This window comes from Lates calcarifer, linkage group LG4, assembly GCF_001640805.2.
Source record: "Lates calcarifer isolate ASB-BC8 linkage group LG4, TLL_Latcal_v3, whole genome shotgun sequence".
Taxonomy (NCBI): domain Eukaryota; kingdom Metazoa; phylum Chordata; class Actinopteri; family Centropomidae; genus Lates; species Lates calcarifer.
In genome coordinates, this window is record NC_066836.1 from 4,557,624 (window position 1) to 4,569,835 (window position 12,212).

Genomic DNA, 12,212 nt, shown 5'->3' on the forward strand with positions numbered 1-12,212 from the left:
TAGGTCCTGATGCAATAAGAAAATCAATACGCACAAAGGAAACAGGTCAATGAGTGGAGCTTAATGCTCAGTAAACCCCTCACTGAATAGATAAATAAAACATTTACAGACTCTTTAGAGTGTACTACAGGTGAGGATGACAGAAAATGTTGCTTAATAAAAATATCACGTAATGAGCTTAAAGTAAAGATGGGGGGACAAACCTTTGCTGTTCAGACGTCCCAAGAAGGTCTCCAACTTGTCTAGTTTCTTATCTGATTCCATGTCTGGTCGAGCCTCAATTTCTGGAGATGAAATAATTCAAATTTACAAACAATGGTGACATTTACGGTGATTAAGTTATTCAGCATTTTTCTGATTAGGTCTGGTTTTAGCTATTTTTATAAAAATATTGTGCAGGTAATGAGCTTTGAAGTGAAAGTGCTGTTCACTTCCACTTACAGAGCTGGAACAAATGGTTAAAGTATCTTTAAATCCATTCAGGTTCAAATTAAGTTTATAAAATCCTCTGGCTGGGATTTCTTTAGCTGAGGCGACAGTGATGACACACGACTCGCTAATCTCTCTCACCCTCTTGTGGTTTGCTGACAGCAGGCGTGCTGCTCTTGAGTTTGGTGGAGACTGGTGACAGGATGGGGCTGATAACAGAGGAGGAGGCTGCGAGGCCTGTGGACAGAGACAGAAATTCACAACACTGTGGAAAGAATACTTCAAAAAAAAAAAAAGAATCTATAAATCATACCCAGTGGCATTTTCAAACTCTGTACACCTCAGTGAGGATTGGTAGGTAACAGCAGGTTTGTGCACTGACCTTTCTTGACCATACGTGCAGCCACTGTGTACTGGGTGGAGTCATTGGCTGCTCCTTTGCCCTTCGTCTTCCAGGCATCCTCACGGGTCGAAATCATCTGTTTCCTCTCCTCGATGGTCATCTGAGCCTCGGTATCCTCTCCCGTCTTCTGCACAGAGGAAAGAGGAAATCATCATTATCCGTCATTATTAAATTCAAGTGCCAAGTCTCACATGCAAAGCAATAAACTCTGCACACAATGAGGCTGACTGTCAGCCTAAAAGGAGATCATAGAGCAAAATTCAGAAGCTTCCAAGCACCAATGGATTGACAATATAACACTGTCACTTGTGACACAGCGTCACTTTAACTTTATGTGACTCCTCCGTTCCCTCTGGAGCAATTATTCATGTAGTAACAGTATCAAACCAAGCAGATATAAAAAGTTTTGATGCATTCAAGCGTGCTAGGTGCATGTCCTTCCTAGTCTCTATTCCACAGTAGAAGTGACGGCTGTACACTGAATTGTTCTCATGCTGTCGCAACCAAGTCAATCTCAGCAACTAAGAAAGCGCCCCTCACACGAGAAGCTGCAAACCAAGCAAGGAAGATAAAAACTCCAGTACATGCAGCCCATTCGAGCGTGCCAGGTGCATGTCCTTACCTGACTGTGATGGTCAATATACTGACACTTTTGGCCAAGTGAGATAGGAGGAGAAAAGGTAGAAGAGAAGACAGGTTCCTGGAGAATGCAGAGGTGGATGGATAAGTGGAAGAAGGAAAAGAAAAATAGGAAATGGAAGGAAAAAACAATGAAAATGCAGACGATGGAGGATAAAGGACGGATGCAGAGGAGAGACGTCTGAGGCCAGAAACTGGGAATGCAACTCGCTGTCCTTCAACTTCTAGAGCTAATCCAAAACCTCTGTAAACAACAAGTTGTGTACAACATAAACACACATGCACAACACACTGTATATATCAATTTGTTTCTGTATCTTTAAGAAATTACAAAAGCTTTTCAAAAGAAAGAACCATCATCTAAAAGGAACTTAAAATTATTAATAGCCACTAAGATGTAAACTTGTACTGTTAGTTATAAAGCAGCAAACTGCAGAAGCCACTGACTCTCTGGTGCAGTGAAAACACAGCTTTAAGTTTAAAGGGGGCATTAAGTAATAATTGTTCTTAAAATGACCAAATGAACAAAAAAGATTCTTGTGCTGAAAATAACCATAATATAATGTGGAAGAAAAGGTGTTTTAGCCTTTCATGACCCCTCAGATTTATTGTATGACCTCTAGATTAGGAACCATTGGACTAGTTTAGTGTAATGATGCACTCAAAAACATACTTTCTGCTCTGTTTACCTGGTTTTTGAAACTGCTCTTTTTAAACTTAGACATGTTGTTCTCATGTATTTATCTTATGAAACTGTATGAAGAGAGACCTACTAATGTTACATAACTTCCTTGGTCCTTGGTTATAATTGAAGATGATTATCTGAAAGAGAAACCAAAACTAATTTAGATGTAACTTTCTCTGGACAATTCTAATTTAAAGTAAGTTGATTATTTAATGCCCCTTTAAGACAGAATCAGCCAAGCTCAGAAAAGTTCCAGCATCAGCCAACCACCACCCTGCTGCTTCAGAGAGCAGTGTTACAGAGCAGCCAGAAAGATCCACAAGAAGCAAACAGCCCCACGCAACATCCAAACACAACTGTGATTGGACAACACAGGTCCCACATGAAGCTGATTGGTTTAGAGGTCGGTGTGCGGCTGCCAACGGGTCTTACCCACAGCTGTTCAGACACAGACACAGCAGAGTAGTCTTGAATGACCACCCCTTCCTCCTGAGGGGTTAAAAACAGGGGAAGTACTTGGTCAGAGGGAGGCGGGAGGGGGGCGGCCATTGTTTGCTTTAATGGGTTTAGGGGTGAGACTGCCTGGAGGATTACCATCCAGGGTTTAAGCAGGCAGTTTCTCCCTACAGAATACTAATGAGAGGTAGATGAGCTGCAGGAGGAAAGAGACCTAAATCCTTAAATCAGATGTTGTATGAGCATATGACATCATTTTAACTGCTGTTTAAACTAATACTGACGCATATAAGAGATCTTTATATCATCTCCCTCTGTCAAAGATGCTTTCAAAGTCATTCTCTCTTGAGGTTTTAAGTGAAAGCCTGGAGTTTACCCAGCTCCAACTCACTCCCGGTACCCTCGACTGCTAATTCTACAAGCAGACTGCCCCTTATGTTCATGTGTTTACAGTCTACGAGGGCTGGATGCTGCAGTGATCTGGACGACTGGGCTCAAACAACAGATGGACTAAAGGGGGGAAATGAAAGGAGCACTTAACTAAAAGAGCGGAGGACAGGAGCTGGCATGGCAACCATGAAGGATGGGGGATGAAATGTGGCACTGGTGTTTACTCTGTTCAACCATAACACCAGACAGTGTAATGTTTTGTGAGAAATATCTACATTTTCTATTCAGGGACGTACAAATATTTTAACACAAGCCCTCAGTAAGTAAGTGAATTAGAAAGTGGAAGGGAAAATTCAGTTTTTTCTTCAACCTGGGTTGTACTTGCATTGTTTTGGATATTACCTGCACTGGTTATGTTAAAATGTGAATCACCAGAAGTGAGATTGAGATTTCTAGAAGACTGTGGCTTAGTCTAATTCTCATTTAGGAGTCAAATCATATGTAAGTGTTAGAAGTTGTAACGTGGAAACGGCATTGCAATCATCCACTGTACTGTGTATGCACTGGTTAAATTTGGAGGCTGAGTCATATTCATGAGCAAACACGGTTTTATTTACAGTGCTGTAGAAGCTAACATAGTTAATTTGGGGAGACAGGTGGTGCTGCAGAGCCTCTGCACACCTGTGCATTAGAAAAAGGGGGACAGCAGAAACCCAATCAGTATAATCAAGAAGTCTTACATAAGGTAAAGTAACGCACACAATTAATCCCAGTTTGTGGAGCTCAAATGTCTCAAATGTAAAAACAGAGATTATATGAGAGGAGCAAACTTGCGACAGCACATTTTATTATGTTATGAAGACAGAGTCAATGCTGATGTTTCCTGCTCTAGCACACGCTGCTGTGAATGAAGTAATCCAGGTAAAAGGAGAAACAGATAACTGATATTGATACCAAACAACAAACAAATTTGCGCGTGTTGTGTATAGACTGACCTTCTTCTGGCTGGTCTGCTCTGTCTCCCATAGCTGAGCCTGCTGCTCAGTAGACGCCACTTTAACCACTTCCTGTTTCTTGTTGATCCTGTTCCTCCAGTCCTCCTCACCACTCTTCTTCAGCAGTGCCACTCTGACGTAAGACAAAAACAATTTCAGGTGAATTAACTTGATCTTAAGAACAATAATCCTATGACCCTCCCTGTTATAAGTAAGTGAAAACAGCTCCAGGAACAAAGTGAATATCAGCTGAAAAACCCTTCAGCCCTTCACTCAAAATGTGGTCAAATCTATTTTGAAATGTTTCAGACTTATAGTCTTATGACCCAGTGAATCCATGAAAAGAGAAACACAAAGTCATAATGCATAATAAATGTCACGGTAAATTGTTAATTCTAAATTTGACCTCTTGTTCTGCCAGTGAGAGGCTCAGAGACGGTTGTTGTGATCTGTCTGATATTAAGAATCAAATAAAAAGGGCATGAAGCTGCTTTTATAGCAAACCATTTCCACTTCCATTATTTCCATCAAGGTTATAAGAAAAAAATCCTTCAAGGGTGAAAAACCAGGTCAGATTTCTGCTCTGCTGCAGCCAGCAAACGTGACTGTTGAAAAAGACCTCCACAGACTGCATGAGGAGTGGCTGAGGGGTAAAAGAAAGTATGTCATCATCTCCGCTGCTTGAGTGTGGACAGGGCAGAAATGAGGGCATTAGGAGGAATCTGTGAAATCTCTGAGGATTTCTTCAGTCCACGCAGCTCTGTGCTGGCTGGGAGGAGAAACACAATGATGCTAAAAATGAATCTCTCTCTCCTCCAAAAAGGTAAAGGGTGGAACAAACCTATATACTGCAAGGAAGGGCAGGCGGCAACTCTCGCCTGATTCTGTCAAACACTGCAAGATTATGAGACACTGGCTTTTGACCCAGCTGGCGAAAAATCTCTGTCGGTGTCTGATCTTTGCTGACGACTCGGTTTTCACCTTGTAAAGGGTCGAGCTCTGACAGGATCCTGGATTTGTGAATGGAATAAAGGTTGAACAAAGCTCGCAGCTTCACAGAGCTGTTTGTTTTTTCATCTGGCTAAAATTAGAGACCCAGTTGCTGCAGACTGAGAGTGTTTAATTTTTGCTCATGTTTCTTTCCTCTTGTTCAGTTTCATGGCATTTTGATGGGCAGTCAGATGGGCAGGTTTCATGCAGTATGAGAAGATGAGAACTGAGCCCCTGGCTTCAATAAGTCGGCTAATGTTTAGTGATGCAAAAAATGATGCCTGTCTCTCCCACAGAGTCTCTCTAGCCGTGGATGACAACTGAACATCTGTGCAAGATTACAGCTATTCCTGACAGACTTAAAAACTTGACATTTACCATTTATCTTTTAATTGTGGACCATGTTTCTGCTGGTGTAATTCACAGAGAGTACAGCTGCAGTGGAGATTTGTCAGCACTACACTTTCCACATTCGGTCCATAACATAATGAGGTAGGAAAAATATACTACCAAACAACAAGAGTGTTTAGTGTTGATTTTAAATAAAATTTGTAGAAATATAATCTCTCTGTTTCAGCCACCACTCACCTCTCCTTGATAGACATCTGTTTGGTGGACATGCCGTCAGACAGTTGCTCTCCAGACTCTGTGGGGGACAGCAGATCTCCAGAATGGACACTGTGCTTGCTGAGGTCCTCGCTGTGGTCCAGGGGCAGGGACTGGGACTTGACCAGGGCCTGGGGGAAGGACTGGGGTTTGGGTGGTGTCTGCGGAGGCACCTGAGGTTTGGGCTGAGGCTGGGGTGCTGTCTGTGGGTAAGGCTTAGGGAGAGGCTGGACAAATCCCTGAGGTTTGGGCTGGGTTTGAGGGGACTGGGTGAAAGGTTTCGGATATGTGGGTGGGGGTTGTGGGGGCTGGGAGTACGGCTGGGGCTGGGGCTGGATGTAGGATGGTGGTTTGGGCTGGGTTGGAGGAGGAGGCTGCTGCGTGAAGGGTTTAGGAAGAGTTTGAGGAGGCTGGATGACAGTTTGCTGCTGATGCTGCTGACTGCTGGACACGTGAGACACTGTCCTGGATGATACTTTAGAGATCAGTGGCCTCAGTGGTGCAGGATGATCCGGCACGTCTGAAAGAAAAGGATACAAGACAATGTCTGAGGTTAACTTTCAGACATCTGACACCCACAACCTTATTAGTATGTTTTTTCTCTGTCTTTTAATGTTTAGAATCAGACATGAGGTATTAAAATCAAGCCTTTATTCAGTAAAACATCTGATTCTTCTGTTTTTCACTAAGGTTTGAACAGCTCTTCACACTCACACAGGTACAATACTTTAGAAATTAGCACATTGGATTGCATCCATCCCATAAGCAAAACCTCTGATATAACATCATTATATACATATATATACGATGTACACTGATCCATATTAGATTACTGGAATCCCCTGGGTAACCAGTACTCATCCCTTAAACACATGCATGCACATGCTCATATGCAGTTGGTTTGAAGGGGAAAATTAAATAAAGCCACACAGAGCCTGCTGTGTTGGCTGCTATGTCTGTGTACGTATCTGTATGAAGTGCATTTGTCCATCTGTCCACTCCTCTTATTGGGGAAAACAAGCTGCTCCCCTCAAGGAAAACCTCTGCATCTTAGGCTTTAGTCTTGTCCTTTGTTAAGGTCAGGGTGAAGGTTGGTGTCAGACATGTAGTGATAAGTCCCCAGGGAGTTAGTGTAAATCAGTGCAAGCCCTCCTAACCTCATGAAACTATAGTAGAGTAGACTAAACTTTCGTTAAGATCTATCCATGCAGAACTAAATAAGAGCACAGCCTGCAGACAAGGCTTCCATTGTGTCCTCTCTGTCCTCTACCTGCTTCGTGTAAGTGCCGACCAATTGTTCTGCACTCTCTCACTGAGTGCTTTCATCTCTCCGTGTACTGTTTGTGTGCAGGCATGGGAAAGGACCACCCCATGACACATTCTGCATTAGCACATAGAAACAGGTCAGGTCCATTATACTGTAGTATGTGCACAGCTAACCCACAGGCGTAATCTGGTGCGAGGGGACCACAGCCCCCGTACAGGCCACGACAGTGGGCACACACAGCTCGATCTAAAAAATCTCTTAGCTGACAAACAGCGTGTCAGGAGAGGGCTTCCTCTTTCTAGACAAAGGAAGCCACGAGGCAAATGCATGGAAAAATATGCTAATTAGATGCAGCTTCAGACGTCTCTCTCTCTCTCTCTCTCCATCACACACACACACACACTCTCTCTCCCTCTATGAGCCAAATCAAATACCCCCAGCTGGGACAAGTGTGTGTGCAGTCGGCAGAAAGCAATCATGCGTGGGAGCATGCTGCATAAGACATTGAGGATAATGAGAGCAGCCCCTTCCCTAGACATTGCTTCCTCTTTTTTGTCACTCCCTTTTTCTCTCTCTCTTCTTTTTTTGTCCCCTGTGTTTTAATTTTCAGACCCCTCCCTGTACCCTCAGCTATTCCCTTCATTTTATTATTCTCCCCATGCCTCTTCATCTCCTCTGTGTTTAGGTCATCAGAGTAGCCTCCTACCTGAGATGCCTGCCTGGTTCCGGCTGCTGTTCCTCTCCTGCTCCTGTGTGGAGGAGCTGTGAGCTGCTGCTGCAGCCTCTCTCAGGTAGCCTCCTCTTCCTCTTCCTCCTCCCTCTGCTCTCTCCCTACTCTCCTGGGAGTCTCCGTCTGCAGCTCTCCAGCTGGGCAGAGGCTCTGACTCGCCCCTCCACAAAGCGGGTTCAGCAGAGTGCTGAGGCTGAGGATGCTGCTGCTGCTGCTGCTGCCTGCCGTCCCGGTTCCTGTCAGGGGAGTGCGGCTTCCCCTTAATGCTGCCGCCTTGGATCTCCTCTCTGGCTCCTCCCTGCTGTCTCCCCCTAACCTCCTCCTCTTGCTGCTCTCTCCAGCCCCCCTCCACTGCCTCCCCCTGCTGCCTGTGACCAGAGGAGGATGTGGGAGCAGGAGGAGCCCCCACTCTCTCTCGGCTCTCAGGGAGGAGAAGGGAGGAGTCGAGCTCAGGCTCGGGGTGGCCTGGGTCCCCGCTCTGGGTCATGGAGAAATACCTCAGCGCCCTCTCCTGGTGGCTGGTGGTGGTGCTGGAAGCCTGTTGTTGGGCAGGGATGTAGGGGATGGCGGTGGACTTCCCTGGACAGAGACCGTCATCGTTGCTAATGCCGCCGCTGCCAGGCGTCATGGTTACCGTGGTGACAGACGCTTGGGAGGTGACTGCTGCCACAGATCGAACCAGGGAGGCTGACAAAGGCTCCAGTTTGATCTCGCCTCCGTTTTTCAGCTGCAGGAACAACAGGAGTAATGTCAGGAAAGTCAGGAGGGATAGAATCACAACAGATGAGCCACAGGGATTGATATGGAAGAGACATGGATTAAATACGGTTGAGAGAGGAAAGTTATTGATTAATAGAGGGATGCATGGATGTTACAAAAGGTATGTGGTGATGAATAGATGGATGGAAGAGTAAAGTGGCTTGGCAAAGGGGATGAGAGGTAGGAAAGAAACAGATGGATGGATGAGAGGAAGGAAAGCAGCAATCAAAGCAGATTAGGGAGAAAACAAAGTAGTTCAGGTTTGCTCATGAAGCTGCAGCTCCATAGCAAGTCTGTCATTCACAAAATGGCAGCAAGAAGCACAGACTTTAACACAACTGAATCATTTATACCTGCAAGAAAAAAACAGTTACTAAAGCTAGATGATGACTTACAGAAGAAGCCCAGACATAATAAAATACTGATAATGTAACAGTAAAAGTGACTTGAAAGAAATCAGCATTTATTGTTTATTTAAATTTATTCTGTTACTGTTTATTGAAACTAAGCTAGAAAGGTCAAATGGTTGCATAAAATGATATTACTTACCTGTAATACAGCCTTAAAGGCCAGAAAAATGCTGAATTAAAGCTTTAGCATTAGTAGCATATAAATTAGTGCACTGTATATTGAAACCCATCTTTCCTTCCAACAGCAGCAAACAGAGGTAGTTTTCTTCTGTGTCCAGAGCAACAACCAAAAGGTTTGCAATATGCAGCTGTCTCAAAATCCACACTAGACTACTGTCAATTGATTTTTGGTTGCAATTCAAGGCCTTGTATCGACCCTCACACATTTCTGCACACAGTCAATATCTATCCGCATACTCATTCCCAGGATAAACATATTTTTGTGCTAGTTTATTCAGGTTCGGAGAAGGCCTGAATAAAGTAGCATACACCGTTTGCATTCAAATATCCCATGCTTGTTACGCAACAAACAAGCATGTCATTACAAAGAATACATTTAATGCTTCACAGTTTGACAGTCATTTCTTGATTGTATTCGTGAACACCATTAAGCTCAGCATTAAAAGCTACAGTAAGCATCCACTGCCATACCAAGACTGGTCACTGGAGAGACCAATTAGATCAATCAATAACGCGATCAATCAGTGTAGCCAATCAGAAGCTCTGTACAGGCAGCAGAGGTCTTACATGTTCTCCCTGATTGGCCTCTAAGTCGTCGTTACACGCTGCAGAGGTTACAGGTGGTTCAGCTTCCTGTGTGGACACCAGTGATTCACTATGATTCACTACTGAGAATATGGTGGAGGTGAAGGTCAACCTACTATACAGTACTGGCTAATTGTGTGTCCTGGGACAATGTGCTTAGGTTTGAGTCCATATACTAAAGAATAGCTGTGGAATTCATTTTTGCACTAAACTTCACCTGCGCTTAAACATCAGTGTAGGGAACTAAAGAATATGTAATTATAGGATGCAAATACAACAGGCAAGGTTTTATCTATGAAGTTGTTAAAGTATAAAATCATCAGGAGACAAAGATCAAAAATATATTCCAAGCAGAATGAAAGCAGGATGATTATTCATGATTAAACAGAAACCACTCTTCCAGATACACAGTATTTCTGACTTCCCTTATATGAAAAGTTAGTCATTTGTGACATCTAGAGGCAAAAGAAGAATAAACTCTGTGTCCTTTGTTCTTGGTATCTACAGTCATCCAGCTGCACAGAGATCCATGTCATCCATCCACAACGCATTAAGGGAAACTAGTACACTGCAAAACACTCACCGCACTGAGTGTAAGTGACCTGGAAGTGAGTTGTCTGTAGCTGCTGGGCTTTTACAGAGGATTCAAATAATGCTTAGATGCAGTATTTCAATTCATTATGATGGCTTGTGCACATCTGTTCCAATGGCTGCTCTGCATGAAAAGGCTACTTAGGAACATCCACTGACCTGTCTGTCTAACACTGGGTCTTTACTTTATTACAACTGAACTGTTGTTCGGAAAATGCCGTAGAACAGGTAATACCATCCTTGATCTTGAGTATTGTCTTTATTTCCTTCAACATTTATTGGTCATATTTTAGTGTCACAAAGAAAAATTAAATGAAGTAAACTTTTGTACCTGCTCCACCTCTCCTTGAGTGATGGGCTGGGTCTGAAAACGGGTGTTGGCCCTGCGCTGCCGGGTGTCCCCTCGGGCCCCTTCGGTGGTCTTGCCCGTGGGGTGAGCGAGGCGGTTGAAGAGGGCCATCTTCTCAGCTAAGCTGAGGGTGGACAGGTCGGGCTCATCTGAGACAGGTTCCAGGCCGTCCCCTTCCACCCCAGAGCTGAGAGCTTGAGCTGGTCTCTGTTGTTCCTGGGTGTCCTTCTCCTGCTCCTGCACCGATGAACCCGGCTGAGAGGAGGCCTGAATGCTGGGGGAGTGACAGAGGGGTGTGAGGGTGTGTGTGATGGGTATCAGTCTTCAAATATCCACTTGTGTTTGAAGTGTTTATGTCTTAAACACAGCAATTAATGACCAAAGAAAAAACCTGCATCCTGAAGGCTGAAATGAGAAATCTGAGGTAACTAAAATTCAAAACATAGTATATATAGAGTGTATGGTGTCTAAATAGCGGGAGATGTCTTTGGAGGATAGTATCTTTATTTCAAGAATAAAACACTAAATCCAGCTGCCTTTGACTGAATGAGTGAATCTTTATGAATGAATAAATACATTTCAGTTTTATAAGAGATAACTGTAAATGGTACCAAAAGCTAGTGTATGACATGCATGCAAATACCAGCCAGTTAAATAACTCTGATAACTGTGTCAGATTACAGGCACAGCAACAGAGACATAAGTGGATCAGCGCACGTATGCCAGATAATCATATAATGCACTCAGATGTTTGCAGGGGTTATGGTGATCTCCCAGCAGTGTGCTAAGTTAAACCTGGGTTGGTAAACAAACTGCAGGACACGTGAACCCAGACATGCAGAGGGGCTTTAACTGGCTCAACCTCTGACCTTTCCATAAGATATGTAACCTGTTTCTTCACACTGACATTTGTGACCTGCGTGTGAGAAATGCTGCGAGAAAAAATGCTTGGAAACCAGGCATGGAAATTACTGAATGAGTTATTGTGTAAACACCAGATTCTTTCCCCTATAAGGTGCACACGGCTAAGAAGCAGCACATAAGGGGGCAGATTTAACGAGGTAAAGTGAGCTGGATGAACAGGTCTGCACTGCAACCAGGAGAGGGAGATGGAGAGTTAAATGTGGGACATTAACGTTGTTCAGAATCAGTGCAGATGAGACATTAAGTTCATAAGAGGAAACAGTTGCACTTCTGTCCAAACTTTCTCTGGCATTTAATTTCAGTTGGCTGCTCTGCCTCAGAAACAACAAGAACAATCTCCAGTGTGCTTCTGACAAACTGCTGATACATTTTGGTGTCAAGCCTTCATCCAATACATACAGAGTATCTCGTACAATCAGCATTTTCCTTTGGTTAGACTCATATTGTAGAGACATTACGTGGGTTTACGCATAAATCACCACAATCACCTATAGCCCAACCCAGCTGTACCTGACGTTAGTCACACTGGTGTTGACTACAGCAGGACTGGGGACGCAAGTTACAGTAGTGTGAATGCCCACAGGTTGTGATGATGTGGCAGGATCACTTTAAGGTGGAGAAAAAGGAGATGCAGATGGAAAAAAAGACTGAGTGAGAGAAATATAGATCATTTAAGATGAGGGAAAATACAGTCACTGAAAAAGTAAGGACAGGAGAAATTAACGATGTAAGACTTGAAAGAAGTTGACAGAGGCGTCAGATGAGGAGGGATGGAGCAAAAGACCAGAGAGAAAGACGGAGCAATGGTATTTTGTCTATTGTAT

The 12,212-nt window shown here is 43.8% G+C and overlaps 1 protein-coding gene across 9 annotated transcripts in view; it reads right to left on the reverse strand.

The window, feature by feature from the left end:
* Nucleotides 1-12,212, reverse strand: part of LOC108884326 (supervillin) — a 42,465-nt gene that overhangs the window by 9,919 nt on the left and 20,334 nt on the right. For 6 of the 9 annotated variants that reach the window (XM_018678175.2, XM_051069810.1, XM_051069808.1 and 3 more), the window contains 11 exons: nt 11,899-11,994; nt 10,447-10,738; nt 9,507-9,572; nt 7,567-8,317; nt 5,576-6,113; nt 3,998-4,130; nt 2,589-2,645; nt 1,455-1,532; nt 812-959; nt 571-666; nt 204-284 (listed from right to left, as the gene is read on the reverse strand). In XM_018678175.2, the coding sequence (XP_018533691.1) occupies nt 204-284; nt 571-666; nt 812-959; nt 1,455-1,532; nt 2,589-2,645; nt 3,998-4,130; nt 5,576-6,113; nt 7,567-8,317; nt 9,507-9,572; nt 10,447-10,738; nt 11,899-11,994 (2,336 nt within the window). The remainder of the gene's footprint in view (nt 1-203; nt 285-570; nt 667-811; nt 960-1,454; nt 1,533-2,588; nt 2,646-3,997; nt 4,131-5,575; nt 6,114-7,566; nt 8,318-9,506; nt 9,573-10,446; nt 10,739-11,898; nt 11,995-12,212) is intronic. The other 3 variants (XM_051069809.1, XM_051069813.1, XM_051069811.1) reach the window with 3 other exon arrangements.